This window comes from Urocampus carinirostris, chromosome 3 (assembly GCF_059441175.1).
Source record: "Urocampus carinirostris isolate Australia breed hairy pipefish chromosome 3, RoL_Ucar_1.0, whole genome shotgun sequence".
Classification (NCBI taxonomy): domain Eukaryota; kingdom Metazoa; phylum Chordata; class Actinopteri; order Syngnathiformes; family Syngnathidae; genus Urocampus; species Urocampus carinirostris.
In genome coordinates this window covers 47,748,471-47,769,936 of record NC_142351.1, presented here as the reverse complement: position 1 = coordinate 47,769,936, position 21,466 = coordinate 47,748,471, and the positions used below count along the sequence as shown (strand labels likewise).

Here is a 21,466-nt window from a genome sequence, read left to right as displayed (position 1 = left end):
TACCATAGAAAATGGTGCCCCAAGGACCGTAGAACTTGGGATACACACAAACACACACGCAACAAATGTCAGCACTGTACTATAATGCTGAAGAAAGTATATTATTTAAACGATTTATTTTGCTTGGATAAATAACACCAAGTGGTCAACTACTGCGCAAATTTATACAGTCCACCCTGAGAGACCGAAATGTGTAAAATTCAAGCCAACTAAATATTTTTTTCTACCCTTTTTTGGGGCGGGGGATAGATAACAATTTGTTTAAAAGGTTCTATCTGTGTTCCTCTTTGATTTTGTATGTTTGTATGTGTGGTAAAAAATATAATACAGTGATACCGCTGTATTCAAACGACTCTATAACCAAATAAATCTGTGGTTGACCAAATAATCAGAGTAATTTGTGCTGGCGTATTCAAACAAAAAAAAATCGTAACTCGAACATGCGAACATAACCGAGTAAGATGAGCTACTTCTGCCGGGTCGAGTAGAATCATTTTGAGCAAAAGAAAAGAAAGAGGAAAGGAAAAGGAGGGAAACTGTGATGACAACAACAATCGAGTTGAAGAAGGAAGTCATTGTGACATATGAGGATGGTGTACGAGTGTCTGCCATCAAACCGCAGCTAAAAAGTACAGCTAATGGTTCAAAATTTATGTTATCATGTTATATTTCTTTTAATCTTTATAAGTACACATTTAATTTAACTAGCTGAGTGGCCTTGGGGTCCGTCCCTGTCTGGAAAGTTGTTGGTTCGCGTCTCAGCCGAGTCATTTCTACGCATGCAACATTGGCTCGCTGCTAGGCGTTAAGCACTCGGGGTTGGATTTTGGGGGCGAGGTCCCAACAACAGGTATTGCGACACATTGGTTGGGTAAAACTATCCTCGCATCATTTAATGTACACAGTCGCATGTGTGTGAATGGATACCTCATTTGGGAACAAGATCGCACGGAAAAATTTTAATATTAATTTTAAAAGCAGTAAAATACAACAAACCCATGCAAGTTGACAGGTATGCAAAACCCCCCAATTAGCATAGATTCCTCAAATGACTTCTCCAGGTCACATGATACAGAATATTTGAGTAAATCCAAACTTAAAGGACCACCTACCTGTGGCGTTTCATAGGGAACAAAGACACTCTGCCGCCCTGTCACTGGATCATCCATGTACTGGCTAAGATTGTTCCCCTCCACTCGGATTAGGTGACTTGATGGGGCAGCTTGGCCTGAATATACAGCCAAAACACTTTATACAACTCCTTTTTTTCATGATGTGAACAGCAATTTGTATCGAGATAGCAAATGTCGTCATTCTGTTAAACTGATAGTGTGCCTGTACCTTCGTTAAACTCTCGGCCGAGTTCGTGGTTGGGACAACGCTTGACCACTTCGGTCACATGCTCAGCCTTCTTGTAGACAGGCATCGCTCGGATGATGCTTCCGTGGGGAGGTGAGGAGGATAACTTTATCTGGATGGGGCATGTCTTGGCGATCTGACAGTAGAGCTTCTTCAACAGCGGGGAGTACTAAAAGGACAACGAACATGTAAACAGTGAGAGGCCAAAAAAATAGAAGTACTTTAGAGTTATGTGGAAGTAAACGAACATGGCAATTTGAAGCAGTGATTTTCTTCGGTATGACACCATGGCTAAAACCAGGCTGTACTTGCCCAAGACACACTACAGGAAGTGGTGCCTCGATGACCCTGGAGTTTAATAGATTCGTTAATTGACTTTCCGCACTATCGATGCTTTCATCGCCTATGTTACATGTGACCTCACAGCTGGAAGCAATACATTGAAGAAACCAAGCATTTGTTTCTGCTAGTTCGGTGTTAAAATGTCATGTTGCGTGTTAATGAGCTAGATTAGCAGAAAAAAGGTTGCTGATTGTAAATTGAAGTTTTACAGGATCCTAGAAGACGCCACGGATCAGACAAAAAGAAGAGAGTTGCCATAAATGCATTAAAGCGAAAAGATTAGACCGGAGCACTCGTCAATAATGCTCGGGTTTGCGGCGCACATTTCATATCAGGTAAGAGAAATTAAATTATGATTGTTGCCATCAAGTCCATACTATCTATATCATGGCAAAGTATGTTATTTTCTTAGCTTCAGCTAACTGTTAGCTTAGCTGAAGCTAAGAAAATAACATACAATCAAGAGATGCTACTCCGAAATAAAAACAATAAATTAAATGTATCTGATGAATTATTTGGATTGTGTGCCTAGCAATTGTTGGCAATGTATGCCTGTTTTTATTTTTCGACCCACACAATGTTCACAAGGATATCATTGGCATTCATGCTACATGCTAACATTTTGTTGAAAGTAAAAAAATAAAAAGATATAATAAATAGTATGGACTTGATAGACTATCCTAAAGATTTCTCTTGCCTGATATGAGTGCCTCGGTCCAATCTTTTTGCCTTTAATGCATTTACCACAACTCTATTTTCTTTGTTTGATCAGGAGTGTTTATTTGGATCTCGTACAACTTCAAATTATGATCACCAACGTTTTTTTCTTTAATTCTGGGACACACACAAAGTACATGATGACAGCTAGCAGCAACGACAGGTTTCTTTTCATCTGTCTTCTGACCAGCGTGTCATGGTCGCCGTGGCGACCGGTCTGCCCCGCCCCCCCTGGGCACCAGCTGAAGCAGATCAGCTAATTGCGTGGCTGCTATTTAAGGTTGGGTTGTGGGTATTGCGGGGGTTGGCTCATTACACCTTTTCTGTTCTGTTATGCCTTGTCCTGTTTAGTTTAAGTCGGAGGAAACCTGTACCTGACCATTCTGAGTGTAAATATGTTTTTGTTCTGTTTTGTCCCGGAGTTTTTGGACAACTTTTATTTTGTTAAATAAAAGCTTTGATCGTACGCAATTGAGTTCTCACTTCCTGCCTCCTGCCTCTGTTCTGGTCCGGTCACCCCTTCCACCTCGTGACAGAATGAGCCAACCAGAAACGAACTCAGCGAACGATCCCAGCGCGATTTGAGGAGAGTTGGAGGACGCCGTTTGGCAAGCACTCATTGAGGTAACCTTCCCTGCCCGTTCAAACCACGGCCCCGCCCGTCGTGGCCAATGCTGTGCCTCGAATGGGGTCCCGGGAGGATTTGACGCCTGCCAGTCCGTTTCCGCGGCCTGCCAGTCCGATTCTGCCGCCTGCCAGTCCCACCCCGCTTACTGCCAGTCCGACTCCGCGGCCTGCCAGGCCGACTCCGCGGCCTGCCAGTCCGAATCCGCGGCCTGCCAGTCCGAATCCGCGGCCTGCCAGTCCGACTCCGCTGCCTGCCAGTCCGACTCCGCTGCCTGCCAGTCCGACTGCGCCTGTCCTGTTTTCCTCTGTCCTGTTCGACTCTCCGGCCTGCCTGTTCGACTCTCCGGCCTGCCTGTTCGACTCTCCGGCCTGCCTGTTCTGATTCCGCCTGTCCTGTCTTGCCGGTTCTGATTCTGCCTGTCCTGAGTCTGATTCTGCCTGTCCTGAGTCTGATTCTGCCTGTCATGAGTCTGATTCTGCCTGTCCTGTCTGATTCTGCCTGTCCTGTTTGCTGGTTCTGAGTCTGACTCTCCTGTTTGCCGGTTCTGAGTCTGACTATCCTGAGTCTGACTCTCCTGATTTAGCCTGTCCTGAGTCTGACTCTCCTGATTCTGCCTGTCCTGAGTCCGACTCTCCTGATTCTGCCTGTCCTGAGTCCGACTCTCCTGATTCTGCCTGTCCTGAGTCCGACTCTCCTGATTCTGCCTGTCCTGAGTCCGACTCTCCTGATTCTGCCTGTCCTGAGTCCGACTCTCCTGATTCTGCCTGTCCTGAGTCCGACTCTCCTGATTCTGCCTGTCCTGAGTCCGACTCTCCTGATTCTGCCTGTCCTGAGTCCGACTCTCCTGATTCTGCCTGTCCTGAGTCCGACTCTCCTGATTCTGCCTGTCCTGAGTCCGACTCTCCTGATTCTGCCTGTCCTTAGTCCGACTCTTCTGATTCTGCCTGTCCTGAGTCCGACTCTTCTGATTCTGCCTGTCCTGAGTCCGACTCTTCTGATTCTGCCTGTCCTGAGTCCGACTCTTCTGATTTTACCTGTCCTGAGTCCGACTCCGCTGCCGATCGCCTGTCTTACCCCCCCCCGCCGAGCGTCGAACCATTCCGGGGCGCGAGGTAGTAATTTGTTCTTTTGGGGACCTCAGGAGCTGTCCCTTAAAGGGGGGGCTCTGCCATGGTCGCCGTGGCGACCGATCTGCCCCGCCCCGCCCCCCCTGGGCAACAGCTGAAGCAGATCAGCTAATTGCGTGGCTGCTATTTAAGGTTGGGTTGTGGGTATTGCGGGGGTTGGCTCATTACACCTTTTCTGTTCTGTTATGCCTTGTCCTGTTTAGTTTAAGTCGGAGGAAACCTGTACCTGACCATTCTGAGTGTAAATATGTTTTTGTTCTGTTTTGTCCCGGAGTTTTTGGACAACTTTTATTTTATTAAATAAAAGCTTTGATCGTACGCAATTATATAAATAAATGCAAATGTTTGCCACTTACAATGCTTAGTTTCATCTAATAAAATGTGAAACAATTTCATACCAATTCCTAATCACTTTCTGTTTTCTCATTTCTCAAACATTTGTATCTGGTGCTGTGGCTAAAAATAGTGTAACTTATTGTCTCTATCCAGTTTTTGATCCCCTTTGCCACCATTGTTATGCAATTTTGGTCTGCGATAAATATTGACTGATCAATAATTGCAAAAATACGATGTTCCACCGATACGCATTTCCAATTTTTTTTCTGTAAATTAGGTGCACTTGAATATAAGGCCTTTTTTTGGGTGCGCTTTATAGTCCCCAAAAATACAGTACATGAAAATATGGTACATTGATTCAAACTTATATATTACATAGAATAATACAATTTTAAAGCACAGTTATACTGCATATGTTCAACAATTGTAGCCTTTCCCATGTCATACAAATATTGACAGCCCTTGTAGGGAAAGAATGATTATTTTCAAGGCAAACACGGCCTTCGGCATGAGCGCAATCAAAATACCTACGTGATATGCTACCAGTAACATCACGTTCCAGCAACACCCACCTTCTTGAATGACAACAGGGATGATTTTTAACAATGCTTTTAGGTAGCATGGGCTCCATAATAAGGACAACCACTTTGTGAACCGTACAAAAATCGTCTGTGAATATACACATAATGTATATCATTAAAATATTCTCTTTAACATTTGTTAAAAAATCATTTGACACATTTTTACCTTTTTGATTTGTTTTAGACCCACTAAAATGAGAAGCCAAATCTGTTAAACCTATATGACGACAATGAAGGACATTTATTAATTTATTCCGTCATACTTTTGTTGTGATGGTCTGTTGAGATTGACTAATGTTGGAATGCTAATTCCTGGACAAGTAAACCAGTGTTAGAGAATCGAATGACACACTTGAATTTTGACTTAAATAATGATGTTTATCCTGAATACATAGAATTATTACAACAGTAGATATTACTCATTGCTTTGGGATTAGATACCAGGTAAACTGTAAACTGGATAAGCGTTTATTTCCCCAGCACAGCAACTTAGAATAAGTCGCCAGTTCCCTGATTTGCTGGTATTGTGTTCCATCAATGTCATTACCACGAGTCTGCCAGAAGGTAATTGTCAGAAGATTTAAAAACCAGACCTAAGCCTATAATGAAAAAAAAAAAAAAAAATTCAATAGCCATCTATAAACACAATGAATTGAACCACACATTTTTGCATTTTCAATCAAAACGTGAAATTTGCTCATAAATTTGACAACGTTGTGTTGTGTTTTATTTGGAGATCACTGAAAACTAAATTGTTCAATACGATGTAAAATCATTTGAAATATTTGCATCAGAGTAAAGGCTTTCTAATTTATTGGTAAACACGATTTCCCTGAGCTTCTGTTAACAACAATAGCGTTTCCTTTGAAAAATAAAACATTTTAAACAATCAAACTGGTCTAAACGTCACTTACTGTTTCTAAGGATAAATTAGTACTAAAAGTGTAACAAATATAATAGACTTACTTCAATACTTCAGGGAATACTGGAAGTCGTATGCGATGACATGAGCTTTGCATGCGGGAGAAGGTCCTGACAAGGCTATGCTAACGAGGCAACCCGAGTAAATTAGAGGAAACCGATACTGTTTGGTCTCCAGACTCTCCATAGTTAGTTTTTCTGCTTTGTAGGACTGGTTTCCAGTGGCATTTTACAATCGAGTGACACTTTGTGTTCAAATAACACACACTGTACCTTCACTGTATGTCATGATTATCCATTTGCTCTCACCTGAGCTTACTCGTTTAGCCCCAGCTGCCACTCGTTCCCTAGTTAGTTCTCCTCCTATCTAAAAACGTCATTCTCATTCACTCCGTGTCACTCCGCCTGCGGGGTTCCGTGCACGCAAGGCAAGCACTTTTGAATCTGGCTCCCGTTTTGATCCTGACCAGTTTCCAGTATCGATCCCCGAACCAAGCTCCGTTCTCCTGTCCTGGCTACCCATATCCTGACTCTGTTTGCTGTATCGATTCCTGATCCAAGGTCCATTCTCCTGTCCCGGCTACCCGTATCCTGATTCTGTTTCCTGTATCGATACCCGATCCAAGCTCTTTTCTCCTGTCTCTGCTACCCGTATCCTGATTCTGTTTCCTGTATCGATCCCCGATCCCTAACTTCCCGCTCCTCATGGCTAACCGACTTGTTCCGATCGCCCATCATGCTCCGTTCTGCCGTCCCGGCTGCCCGACTTCTTCCGATCTCCGACAACGCTTCGTTCGCAAGGGCTTCCCGCTCCTACTGGCCAGCAAGCACCAGATCGCTGTCTTTTTCCTCTCGCCCTGACTTCCCCGATCCCCTTAATAAAGCATTGTGTGAAACGTTATGCATTTGGGTCCCCTGCTTGTACCGGTCGTGACACTGTACCACTGAAAGTCGCTAGATAGAACACAATATCCTTTTACATTATGCCCCATTTGAAAGTTTATGTTATGGATATAATATGGCTTTTAAACAAAAACAATTCTTTTTAATTCATTTTCACGTGGACGATCAAAGGTGCTGTGCAGAATTTGAAAATATGTTACCCTCTGCCGCCATCTCTTGGCTTAAAGTCATAATCGCAGCCTCACTTAAATCATTCATGAGTGTCTTAGAAATGGCTGATTAAACCTTTCCCTTTCATCACTTTTGGGCTTATGGTTGGTATTTGAACTATCTAAAACAGACCTTTTCTTACTTTTACCAATTTCTTGGTACACTAACAAAAATTTGCAATGACGATCATAAAGTCATCCCCCCTATCCTCCCATTCCTCCTGCCTAATGAATTGCAAGTCTCGAAACAGCTTTGTAAAATAAAAGCAGAGAGGCACAGTGGAAAACCATATGAAGGCTCTTTGAACTCATTTTGTTAACTCATACTTAATAGAGGAAATATACTACTTCAAAAACGACACACCCCACCTTAAACTATGTGTTAACATTTTAAATTCAAATAATTACAATTGATATTCTAATCACCATTCTTATGAAGGTGTCTTTTCATGGAGTGTCGTCAGGTGAATAAAAAACATTCTATTATACTTTGACTGGTTCTTCCAGGATTTTCATGTCTTTGAAGATGTCTCGACTTGTCCACATCCTGTTCATTCACACAAACCGACAACACATGAATTTGCCTGCATCTGTGTTCAAAAAGAAAAGAGCCGCCATCAGGAAAAACACGCTTCCCATTGAGACAAAAGAGGTATGATGGATCAACCTCAGCTTGGGATAGAGATTAGAAGACAAAAAGGAATTGAAAGCAAGACCTTTTTTTATACTGAAAAACTAAATAAATCCAAAAATATCTATTTAGAAATAGATCTTGGCAGAATTTATAATATGTGTGGCGTGGTTCAAGAAATAATCTTCAAACATAGTGTGTATCTGGTTTAGTGTTGAGAAGCAAAGGACAATCTTTACAGTATCGAATATATGTCCCCACACTGTGGTGATGGTCCACAGGAGGCAGGTCCTGACAGGAATCCGCGAGGGTGATGATTTTTTAATTGCCGTCCATATACACAAGTAATGGCTTGCCCGGTGACAAATCACCCTATTCTAAGACTGTAATTGCATTGAATTCTGTCCTGCTCTGTTCTATTTTCTATGTGTCAAAAGAATAATTCAATGTAGAAATAGGTGGCAAGAACAACAGGTACATGCGTTAGTCAAATACCAGGCATTTTTTTTCATAATGTCTGACTCTCTTTGGTTGTTCAACAACCAGGAATTAGAAATCGGAAATTAAAGGAAATATAAAGTTGCGATCCACATAAAGCCAAAAATAAAAGAATGAGTGAAATACAATTATATCTACATACATTTTAATGTTGGAAAACTGCAAAGGAGATTGCTTCGGAGGCCGTTTTGTTATCGTGACTATTTTTGCGCACTATTGTCCGTCTTTTTACAATAATGAACGGTTTATATTATCGTCACTATCAGCCAATCATGGCAAAATACATTGATGTCTTCACTCTTGGTTTTAAGTGTCTACTATACATAACCACTCAATTATTTATATATATATATATATATATATATATTTATATATATATATTGCTCTATTATTCAGTCCCACCACCCTGCTACATTAAATTTACAAATTTAATTTGGGAAGAAAAAATGGGAGTTTATAAAATATATTTTTTTCCGTGCATATTCAAACTTCCATAATTCAGTGCCAGTAGTACCTAAACAGATATGTTGAGGAGAAAACAAAGTGTTACCTTCAAAAAGAGACCAAAATTATGTTGATACGACAAATAGTTCAAGTACAGCTTCAGTTTTGCTTTGAGTGTACCTTTGAAAGTGTTCAGATGAAAATCAGGTGACCAGCACTTGCACCTTAACTATATTTTCACTTTGAAATTCTACAGGGGCATCAAATACTCTTTGAAAAAATTGTTTTCTGGTGATCTACGCTTTATGAATTAAAAAAAAAAAGGAAAAATAATAGCCACCTCAGTCCCAATTTGGTATCTATAGGTATTCTGAGCAGTTAATTACAGTAAATCCATTCATGCTCTCTATTCACATCACAAAAACTAAATAAAGTGATTGAAATGATCTTGTTCTTTATAAGTCTATTTTCCAGCTGATGTAAATAACCACATAATTTGCACCGCACCCCTACATAAAAATCCCACAATTGAAACATTTTGAATTTTTTGGTTTCCGCTTATGAAGATACGTGTTTACTGTATTTTCCTTTCGATGACACTGAGAGGCCTCCAAAAAAAAAAAAATTGCAAAGTATGTTATTCAAAAATGTTTGTAAAGATTTTTTTTTCAAAATGTTGCAATAGCTTCACAGATGAAACACACAAAAATGCCCTTTAGACTCTAAGATACTCTAAAGTATAGAGTATTTAAGAGACGCTTGCCCCTGGCAATGATGTTTAGCGGAAATGCATTTTTTTCAAACAATAAATAACAACGACTCTACAATGAAACTAATGGCGCTTGAGCTGACAATTTAAAGTGGGTTCAAGCCAAAGAAAGAAAGAGACGGGGGAATAAAAGCGTCAGGCTAAAGGTCAGACTTTTAGGTCGGCAGGAGGATCTTCTTACATCACTGAAAGGTGTGTGAAGAAGCCCACCATGCATGGTTGCCTCCAGCAAACAGAAGCAGAGAGAAGCCCTTCATACACACAGATTTGTAAGCATGCGGAGTGATGACAGGACTGTTTGGATCCCATTTCTTGTTTGAAGAAGCTCTAACACAGGCATGTCAAACAAACTGCCCGAGGGGCCGGATCCGACCCATTGGATGATGTAAACTGGCCTGCCATAAATTTCTGAGTATGTCAAAAGAAGAAGCGGGTCTCCAGGTCATTTATATCTATATATATATATATATATATATATATATATATATATACATATATATATATATATATATTTTTTTTTTTTTTAAATGAATCCAAACAAAATGCTTTCACTGGCAGCTAGAAAGAACTGTTAAGTTTGTATAGCGTGGTGAGTTGGTTTAGAACTGCATTCACTCAACTTAAAATAAACCATTTAACATATTCAATGCCAAACATGAAAATTTGATTGTGAATAGATGTGCTGTGTTTAAAAGATTCCTTGTTATCCGTGATTATAATATATAGGGTAGGTTACTAATGGAGGCCGAATGATAATGCGTTTTACTGAAAAGCAAAGCTAAACATTTGGAGTTGACATTCTTTTACTGATCTGATTTGTTCTGCCTGAGAACAGAAAGTCTGGATTTAGCACCAGAGCCCTGTTCTATTGTGTGGCAGGCAGAGGTGACAGAGTTTGAGTTGATGGGATTTGGGACCTATTTGTGTGCTAGCGAGGAGATATGAATCTATTTACATTGCCCCACATCCATTTTTGGGGTTAACAACAGAGAGATAAATAGCCAGGTAATGACCAATACGTTGAGGGAACCAGATGATGGAAGTGCTGTATCAGAGTCAGGTCAGGTGGCTTCTCCAGCTACTAGTAACCATGGAGACCACTACCATCTGTTTCATGTGGAGGAGCATACTTCTACCTAAAAAACAGTCTGGGGAGGGATGGGTGCTTGCTCAAGACCTACCACAGGCAGGGGTCCCGTGACGACCCTGGCGGTTAAGGGATCCGTGAGCCGTGTAGTTAGGCTGGATTTTAGGGAAGTTATGCTCAATATTTAAGAAGTTTTCCAATTTATGGTGATCATATTACGCCCTGTAGATGACATCTTTTTTGGGAGGGACTGACTGAAACAAATTAATAATGGAGCAATATTCTACTGTACGTTTTAGCAGAAAAAAAGAAAAAGATAACTTGAAGGAAATGCCATTAAGAAGGGGTGTTACTCAGGAAAAGCAACTTCTAACAGGTCGCCTTGCTATACATGCTGGATCATATACACTGTATATATTATACAGTATCACTCACCACATTACACCACCAACCCCAAAGTTATCCATAAACACCCATACAAATAAACTGGAGTTACACAAAATCACACCTTAACAAATAGTAAAATGGACGTACTTGGCTATCACTATGATTAGTTAATCCTGGGTTTAAATCAAATCTGTAATTTAAAGGCAAAACTCGAAATGTAATTCAGTAGAATTTGAAATCCTTTTTTTTAATGTGCAAATATTTTTTTTTGTATATTACACCACTTTCTTATAGAAATGTTGAACAATAGAATAACTTACCGAGGATACAGAAGAAGAAAATAAGAACAGTTTCTTGGATGACATTAAATTCATAAATGAAGAAAGAGTATACGATTATAGAACAGAAGTTTTTCATGTGACCTGCTAAACGAAAATGTTAAAAATATAATCACAATCGAGTGTGTATAAAACGCCACGCCATTTCTTCCAGTGTCCCCAACATTCAGTTAGGTGGCTGTATTTTCTTTACTAGCTATTTTGACCAGGCATTTATTTTGTTTGTTTATCAATAAATTTGAGACATTTAATGAAAAAAAAAATCTGAGGTAGTTGTATTGAATTTTTAGCTTTTCTATGCATACAAGTATCATCAAAATAAGTCCTTTAAACGGAAATAAAGTAAAACTTTGCTTAAAAGGCCCAACGTATAATGTGAGACCACTAGATGGCACTGTGTTGTCTGGTCAGAGTTACAGAGCACAGCATTGGCGGCAGGGTGCCGGACAAGCATCGTGGCGTTAGTGGTGTTTCCACTGTGTAAAAGAAATACACATTTCTCGACCTATATTTTTTTTAATCCAAAAACTAACATTGGTATGATAGTTTATGTATTTTTGCCAAATATTCAAATCAATGTTTTTTTTTTAACTGAATGGAAATTTTTTGTACCATTAGGAGGCACCGAATATCACACACAGTTTCTTTAATTCTAAACATTTTATAACCATTTTGATTCAAAGCTTTATTTAGAGACAAAAAAAGAAATATAACACGAGTATGTGTAAATGTCAACATGTTTGTTGATTCATAAATGCATTTCGTCGTAGCCATTCTAAAAAGACGTAGATCCAATTTTCTGTCATTTTTAATTCTTCCCTGAATGCAATTAGCAAAAACGGGAATAGGTCTACTCATGCAATAAGAGGTTTTCTCTCATGTGTTACCGTGGTATTGGATTTGTATCGGTGTATGCAAAAAACAAAATCAAAAATTTTTTTACGACTGGCCCTTTTTCCACAAATTATAACCCTATGCGGTCGGCGACTCAAAATTTTTGTCCACCCTTGCTCTAGAACCATATGCTACTTACAATATTGAGCCTCAGGCCAACATTTCTCACTTCACATTTTACTTGCAATAGAAGAAACAAAACGGGAAGATGAATCATTTGAAAGGTCTCCAGCACAGGACAGGCCCGCACATGCACTAAATTAAGCGATTCAATTTATGCATTGGCATCTTAGAGCGCAAACGAGAATGAATTAGAAAGGCTCCAAAGCTTCACGAGAATGCATGTACTCACCGTCCACGTGGCCGATTTGGCAGTGCTGGACTGCTGGAAGGAAACCTGGAAGGCGTGCGGGCCCGGGTAGTCGGTGTTGGAGGGGATTGCCGGAGCGGGAGATAGGCCCTCGAAGGTGGAGTTGGGCTGGGAGTAGGGTGAGGGGGTGGGCATGGCTGAAGAAGTGTTTTCAGTGCTGTAGGGGCTAGAGGGCCTGGGCCTGCTCCCCAGGCTCTCCATGCTGCTGCTCAGCAAGTTGTACTGGGACTGTGTGAAAGAAGAGCAGAGGAGAGAATGAGGGAGGTGAAAAAGGAAGAGAAAGCCAGAGGTAGGCTGTAGGTAGAGATGCTGGAGAGGTGGTAGCTTCAGGTTACATTGTGTGAATCCTTAGTCATCCCAGTCTTGCTCATCTGTAAACAAGGGATCTAGGAAACTCTAAGCCGTGAAGACACCACAGCTCCGTTCAGGGATGTTAATACTTAAATATCCAGTGTTAGAAACCACAAACTACAGTGTTTTCTGTTCTTTGGCGCTTCTTCATTCGCTCATCAAGCTATATTCAACCCTCGATCCGTCAGCAACACAACACTGAAAGCAACAATCAAGAGAGTCGGGCATGTTTATACCTACCTACAAAAGACCAATGAATACAGTTATGGTGGCAACATCTCAAGCACAGATTACGTGGACTTGTAATTTCGCCCTACTGATTTTCTGACATTCTCGCTGCTCTATATACTCACAAATCAACGTGAGTGTAAAATTTACGGTAAAAGAGTCCTGTTTTTTGTCTTTTTGACATCACCCAGAAATGGATAAGGAAATATTTAAGTGCTTTGAAGACAAAAGACAAAATGAATATGCAATGTTTCGACGGTGTTTGCTAGCTATCGAGAATTCGGTACAAAAGTTCAGAATTTTAATCTTTTTGACATCACTAAGAAATGGAGAAGGAAATATTTGAGCAGTCTGAAAAATGATAAAATGGATAGAGTGTCTCGGCTGTGAGAGTTGCAATGGGGGGTTTACTGCTTCTACAGGTTGGTGTACAACTTTTATTCTATTTATTTTACGATGTGGCTATTTCTAAGCAGGTTTAGGGGGCCGGCTTCAATGTGAGTAAATACTGTAATTTGGAACTTTTTTTTTGTGTCAGTAATCTGGGGGAGGGGGTAATGCAATTACTTTTAAAATTAAGTAACCACTAATTGTAACGAATTACTTTTTTCAGGAACGCGCCCAACACTGTAAATATAACACCCAAATTGACTACTATAACACTCATACACTACCATCGCTAAACCTCCTGTACTTGAGTAGCAGATGGACTCATCCACAACTTGGATTCATTGGATCCAGCCTTCTCGGTTGTTTTGTGCAAAACTAGCTATTACAGGGGGCAGCAACAAGCGGTTCTGGAGCCGCATGGGACTCACTGGGGTGTTTTTCAAAAATGTATGATAATGGAAAATGATATAGTTTCTGTAGCAGGACAAACATGTGTCAGGACCAGAACGGAAACAGGACCCACTCGCGTAACGTTTCTCACAAGTTTTATTAGAAGAAAGGGTGGGGGTTGCGCCTACGATCCGGGGATTGCTGGACGCGGGAAGCAGGCCGAGCGATGGCAGTGTTGGGAACGGAAAAAACGGGCCAGTAGCCGAGATAGAAGAGCAAAAATGTGGTCGGGATCGGAAACAAGTTGAAAGCCAGGAGAGGAGAGTAGACGTGGTCGAGATCAAAAATGGGTGGTTATTCGGGATGGGAGAACAGAAGTGGTCGAGATCAAAATAGGTCGTAATTCGAAACGGGAGAGCAGACGTGGTCGAAATCAAAACAGATCTTAGCGGGAGACAAACAGGAGCAAAAAACAAGACAGGCGAAAAAGGGCTTGCCGTGTAAAAACAGATTCGCAGCCTGAACGACAAAAGGGGACTGACAGGACAGAGTTTAAATACCAACAGGGAGCCAATCTGTCAACAAGCTGCAGCTGGCGCCACACGGGCGGGGCCAATTGGGCGCCATGGCAACCATGACAACATGACCAAAAAATTCTTAAAGATGGTGTCTGTAAATTCAAAATATTCTACTTGTTGACGCCATCTTCTGGCTAAAATCATCATTGCAGCCACTGTCAAGCTGCTTGTGTGCCGCGTATCTCTCTTAGAGGTGCTTGAATAAACTCATTTTTCATATTTTGGGGGTTTAGGTTGCCATTTGGACTGTATTTGAAACAGTTCTTTTCTGACCTTCACCATTTTCATGCAAGAATAAATGAAAAACACGGGCACACGCGTGAAATCACTCTCCATATCCCCCTCCCCGCCAACTTCCGTTCAGCCTAGTGTGCTCTGTGGCCGTAATACCTATGAAAAAAGTAAAGTAAAACCAGATAGGTGGTGGTGAAAATACAATTCAATAAAGGTTCTTTGAACTCAGTTGAGCGTTGTTAACACATACTCAAAAAACAAACTATTTTAACTTTTTAAGGTCATCTCAAACTATGCACCCCCACCTAAACTGTTTTTCCAATGAATGTAGGTATATTAAGTATATATATATATATATATATATATATATATATATATATATATATATATATATATATATATGTACTACGTGTTGCCTTCCATATATGGCTTATACTGTATACAGTATCTTGCAAAATAATTGCCCCCCCAATAACTTTTTTTACATATTGCTATATTTCAGGATTCAAACTTATGAATTAAAACTGGGACATATTTTCTAAAAAAATAACAATGTGAGACACATTCCTGAAACAAACCAAAATAATTTAACGTTATATACAGTGATAACAAATAAAAGTAAATCATTTATACAGCATTTATTTGTAGGTATTTGTTTATTTATACATTTATTTCTACACATGACAGGATTAGTCCACCAGAGTAAGGTGACAGAAAGTTAACACATGCCACCTCTAGGCTACTTTATGCATGATATATTCAAACTTTATAGAAATAAAAAGACCTTCTGAAATTACAACTCTATCAGTCCAAATTGTAGGTGTCGATACAGCACACAAACCTGTTTGAGCATCTCCAAAAGAATCAAACAGCAACTGTTGCTATTTCATTTTAACTGGAAAATTATTCCCAGCAAGAATGCATTTTAATTGTGTCTCTCACTAGATAACAAGACATGCAAACTTATGTCAACCTGAAAGTAAATTTTAAATCAGGAATATTTACCTTTTTTTTCACGTAGTACATCCTCTAAGGTTTTAGCCACATGTGTTCGCACTTCAGTCAGAGATGTCTAATAGAACAAACTAAGCGCAGAGTTCAAACGAGGTGCGCATCAGTGGACACACCACACATCCAATGTATTTTCTTTATCTCTCTCTCGCAAACACGCAACCTTACACACACATGTTAAATGTAGAGGCAGGACAAAGGTGAGGAGACGAGAGGGTTGAGAGAGAGAGAGGGGGTTGAGAGAAAGAGAGAGAGAGAGAGAGAGAGAGAGAGAGAGAGAGAGAGAAAGGGAAAGAGAAGAGAGAGAAGAGAGAGAGAGAGAGAGTAGGAAAATGGTGATGGGAACCTAAAAAGACGGCACAACATTCTCATTATTGCATGTCTGGACAAAGACGGCAATACTTGGGCACATGCACACACATGTTACAAAAACAATTTGTGAAGGCCTTAGCTAAGTAAAGACTGTCTGGGCATGTGCATGAGAGTGAGTGAGCGAGAGATCAAGAAGGAGAGATCATATTTGAAATTATGAAACATATACTGTGTGCCAAAATGTCAATGAATGAAGATTGAATATAATTCACCAAATGTACAAATACATTGAATAGGGCCGATTTCAGACACCCAAAAATAATGCAACTAATGATTATTTTAATAATTGATGAATGGGTAGATATATTTTTTTCGAATAATCAATGATTCAGATTAAAAAGAAACATTTTTAAAAATCCTCTTCGATTGAAATATTGATGTTTTGGGCAGATAGAACAATAGCCCACAAAACTAATAAAATATTCTATAATATAAAACAATAAAAAAAAAGTTTGTCAAATAGTTTTTAACAATAAACAAAAATACATATAAACGTATGCTATACACCTGCAAATATGGTTAAATAATCGTTTATAAAGTGCGGAAAAGAGAGGTGTAATTATAAGGAGAGCGTGAGTACTTAGTTGGACGTGTGCAAATGGTTACTTGTTTCCTTTTGTTAATTAATGATTGATGCTGGTTTTTGTGTGTGTGCCTTAATAAAAAGCCTAGAATAAACAAACAAACCTCAAAACTATGGGTTGCTTGGACGTATACAAAAATTGCCTCACTCTAAAGCTGTTTGCTTAACTCCTGTTATATATGTCATCTTATTGTACATTGATATTGTACATTTTTGTATAGCACTTTGAGTTGCGCCTTGAAGTCTAAAAAGTTATTCGGATCAAGATGAGCTCGTGCATCAAAAAACTACAAGTTCGTTGCTGGATCAAGAAGAAATTCACTGCGCTGATTTGTACTGCATTAAATCATACAGCACAACGAATCGATGAATAAATTCATTGTCCATGATTTTATTGATCAATTCTATTCAATTTCATTCACCTGCTGAGCCACTGTCTCCATGTTTTGCTTTGGGTTGGTATTTCTGGCGATCGGCTGAACTTTCAGTCCTGTGATGATTAAATCATTGTTCAAAATCCACTGCCTTATGTGTATCCTGTATCGATCCCGTCTGTCCCGTCCTGTCCGGTATCCCGCTTGTCTGCCTCTAGCTTCCTTTTTTCCCGCTCCTGACTTCTCTGGCCCGCTTATTCTGCCCAGCGATCGCTGAATCGCTGGCGTTTGTGTTCCCGCGCAAGACTCCCGTAAATAAAGCTTCGTGTGAAAACGTTACGCGTTTGGGTCTAGCATCTGTTCGAGTTCTGACACATCCTCCAGCTCATTTTTTGTTTGCAATTTGTTTCTCCATTTGTTTTCATTATTTTTCTGTATTTTGTAGTCCATCATGTAAAAGCAACCTTTGCTCTTTTTAAATCCCTCTTTTAGAACTGTTTTTATCGAGTCAATGTTATCTGCTTTTCTTGTTTTGGACATTTTTCGAATTTGTCGAACATAGGTTCATAAGAAAGAAAAACAAAAAAAGAAACAGTAGCAGCACAAAAAAAAACAAAAGAAGTAAAACCAATAAGGAAGGTGAAGAGTAGAAAAAAAATCGGTAGAGGTTTTGAAGAAACAACCATACTGGAGAGACTCCGCAAGAAGAATGAACGTTAAAGCCCGCGGCCTACTTTTGACCCCCTGAGATGATCTTGATTTATTATTGTACAAAACACCAGAAAGCATGTACTGTATTTGCTTTCACTCGAAGTTACTTCTCCCTGAATATATTCTTATTTTAGTGAATGAAATTGCTATATTTATTTTCTTAGAAGTGATTTTGCCAACTTTGGCTAAAATATACAATATAGGCTGCTGATGGTATTTGGATAATGTCGGTTTCTTTTGTTCAATGTCCATGTACAGAACATTTTTATATTAAAGAAATTCGTCCCTGGTTGCCTTTTGCAAATTAAGTATTACCGACAGTGTCATGAGACAATATGGCTTTATTCAACAGATCCTATTAGGATATATTTGTCAGCTTTTTAGTAGGTCCAGCCCGGTTAGCCTCATTTTGCTTCAAATCATAGATCGGCAAAATGCAGAAGCAGACGTACAGTGAAACATACGTAAAGTCCATAATGTTCCTCTTGCTGCAGTTTATCAGACAAAAGCAAAGAGACAGGTCAATGTCCCAGACATAATGCAAACTCTCTATGTGTGGGTGTATGTGCACATCGATGCGTGGAGCCGTATACATTGACCCAAGCATAAGGACATGCTTTGCAACATATACTTACTACTACAAAGTGAATGGGTAGTTTAATAAAAACAATGAGCCATTCCAATCCATTTTTTGGCTAATGGCAATGAGGTAAGAAGAAAATGTCTGAGAATAAGTGCAACCGTGCATTCAAATCAAGTGAACACATGTAATCACAGGTATGTTTGCTTTCGTCAAATACACTTCATGTGCAACAAGTTGAAACAGAGCTGCAATATCTGACGCCATTGTGCAGCGTGTATGCGTGTGGCGTGAATGCGTATTGGAGCTTCGACAAATTCCGATGTCCCCTATTGGCAATCGTTTCTCTCGATGGCACTCAGAGATAAGGTTCAAAAGAATGAAAAACATTAAAACTACATATAGATTACAGGTCATCCACAACAAAACTTAACTGTCAGGTTGAGGAATAACACAATAGAGACGGGATCAAGTGATTCGCTTTTTGCTTATATCCTGTTTACTATTGGTGATGTAGATAAAAATGACCAACAGGTCAAATATACATCAAAACATTTGAGCGTCATTCTTTGTAAAGTCTAATTAATACAAATGAAAAATGTAATCAAATTTTAAATGAAGTAAGTGAGGGCATGGTGGAGAGGACATTATCTGCCCCCTGTTGGATATCAGGTAAAAAACAGGTTTTAAACTGAAATTTAAAAAATAGATAAAAAAAATCACACACTCAAAATGTGTAATATTTAGTGCCTTCTAGTGGTACAATAGAAACCTTCATTCATCAAACCAGTGAAAGCTGTCGGGCCCTGCTGTTGAACAGAAGAGTGTGTTGTGTCACCCTGACCCGAGTGAAATGGCCACTTTCTTGTGTCCCGTTTCATCTGGACGTACGAAAGCATGACCAACTTGGGTGCCGAGGTAGTTAACTTGTTTGTTTTGGGTCCAAACATTTTTGTGTGTGTGTTTGTGCTCCTCTTCCCCTTTTTTATTATCTTTGTTTTTGTATGTGTTTGTCTTGCTGTTGGTCACCCTTCTCGAGGGATATGACCAGGGTAGATAGATAGATAATAATAGTTCGAGCAAGTATATATTTCTTTTGAAAGCGGAATCCATACATTGCATTGCGCACCATGTTTGTCTGGCATTTTGCTGCTACGCTGTACTCATTGGGCACTTCTTGTTTGTGAATGAATGAATGAATGAAAACTTTATTTCGAACATAAAAATAAAAACAGGACAAAAACAATGAGTCAACAACGAAATAATGTCACACAACATGTTCGAAAAGGGGTAGTCAGAAGCAGATGCTTATTTTTCCTACCCCTTTATCTTCCCTATTAAATACATTTTATAGATAGCTCCTCTTGTGTCCATCTCATCATCTCTCATCTCATCAGCCGTACCGCTTATCCTCATTAGGGTCGCGGGGGGGCTGGAGCCCATCCCAGCCATCTCCGGGCAGTGGGCAGGGGACACCCTGAACTGGTTGCCAGCCAATCGCAGGGCACACAGGGACAGACAACTCATTCGCTCATTCACACCTAGGGACAATTTGGACCGGCCAATTCACCTGAAATGCATGTTTTTGGAACGTGGGAGGAAACCGGAGTGCCCGGAGGAAACCCACGCAAGCACGGGGAGAACATACAAACTCCGCACAGGATGTCTGGAGCTGGATTTGAACCCACGACAGGTTCCCATGACATGAACTGTGCCGCATCTCATGGATATACTTATTACATAGGTCAGATATCAATAATTATAATAGTTACAATAATCACGTATTTTATACACTAATCTTCGCAATACCCATCCCTCAACGTCATAATGCGCATAATGTCACTGCGGCACCAGTGATAATATCAATAAAAATAAACACAATACTTATAACAGTTCTGATGTGATAATAGCACAATAACAACAAGTTAGCCATAGTTTGAAGTGCAGTATTTCCAGTCTCCGTCATATCCCATTTTCTTCATCTCTGTATTTCGCCAGTAATGCTTTTTTGTATTTAAATTTGAACACATGGATATTTGGACATTGTTTGATTTCATTTTGCAAATTATTCCAAAGTCTGACTCCACACACAGACACACACATACTTCTCCTGGTGGTTCTCAACTTTGGGATTTTGAATTCACCACAGCCCCTCAAGTTATAATTTCCCTCTTTCCGAGTGAATAATCTTTGTATGTTTTCTGGCACTATGTTTTTGTTGACCTTAAATAACAGTTGTGAAGTGAAAAATTTTATTAAATCATCCAATTTCAATAAATTGGACTGCATGAATAAAATATTGGTATGATCCCGATATCCTACCCTGTGTATGGTTCTTATTGCACGTTTTTGAAGGATAAAAAGGGGCTGTAGTGAACTTTTGTAATTATTGCCCCAGACTTCTGCACCATATGTTAAATATGGCAGAACGAGAGAACAATATAATAAATACAATGCATTATAATGTAAAAGAACTTTGGTTTTATTAATTATTGAAATGCTTTTAGATACCTTTGTTTGTATGTGTCTGATGTGTGTTTTCCAACTTAATTTATTGTCTATTATGACCCCTAAAAACTTAATTTCTGATACAATGCCTATTGTGACACCATCCATTTTTACTTCTAAATCTTGATTTGCCTTACGATTACCAAAGAATATTACTTTGGTTTTATTTAAATTTAAAGATAATTTATTTATATCCATCCATATTTTTAGGTTAATTAGTTCACGATTAATACAGGTTACCAAATCCATATAGTTATCATTTGAATAGAAAATGTTAGTGTCGTCTGCAAATACTACTATTTTCAATAGTTTTGAAACATTAAAAATATCGTTAATATATAAATTAAATAGCTTTGGTCCCAGGATAGAACCCTGTGGTACTCCACAACAGATGTCCAAATATTCAGATGAAAACTCTCTCATTTTTACATATTGCTTCCTCCCCGTCAAATAACTTTGAATCCATTTCAAAGCCACTCCCCTGATGCCATATCTTTCCAGTTTTTTTAATAGTATATTATGATTAATGGTATCAAATGCTTTTTTTAAGTCAATAAATACCCCGACTGCGTATCTCTTCTTTTCTATACTGTGGGTGATTTCTTCTACTGCATC

General features: G+C 39.4%; 1 protein-coding gene across 3 annotated transcripts in view; it reads right to left on the bottom strand.

Annotated features, from left to right (window-relative positions):
• tp73 (tumor protein p73) overlaps positions 1–21,466 on the bottom strand; it is a 57,419-nt gene that overhangs the window by 13,661 nt on the left and 22,292 nt on the right. For 2 of the 3 annotated variants that reach the window (XM_088332110.1, XM_088332109.1), the window contains 3 exons: positions 12,524–12,769; positions 1,342–1,528; positions 1,113–1,228 (listed from right to left, as the gene is read on the bottom strand). In XM_088332110.1, the coding sequence (XP_088188236.1) occupies positions 1,113–1,228; positions 1,342–1,528; positions 12,524–12,769 (549 nt within the window). Of the gene's footprint in view, positions 1–1,112; positions 1,229–1,341; positions 1,529–12,523; positions 12,770–15,717; positions 15,899–21,466 lie in introns of those variants that run through there. The other variant, XM_088332108.1, reaches the window with a different exon arrangement.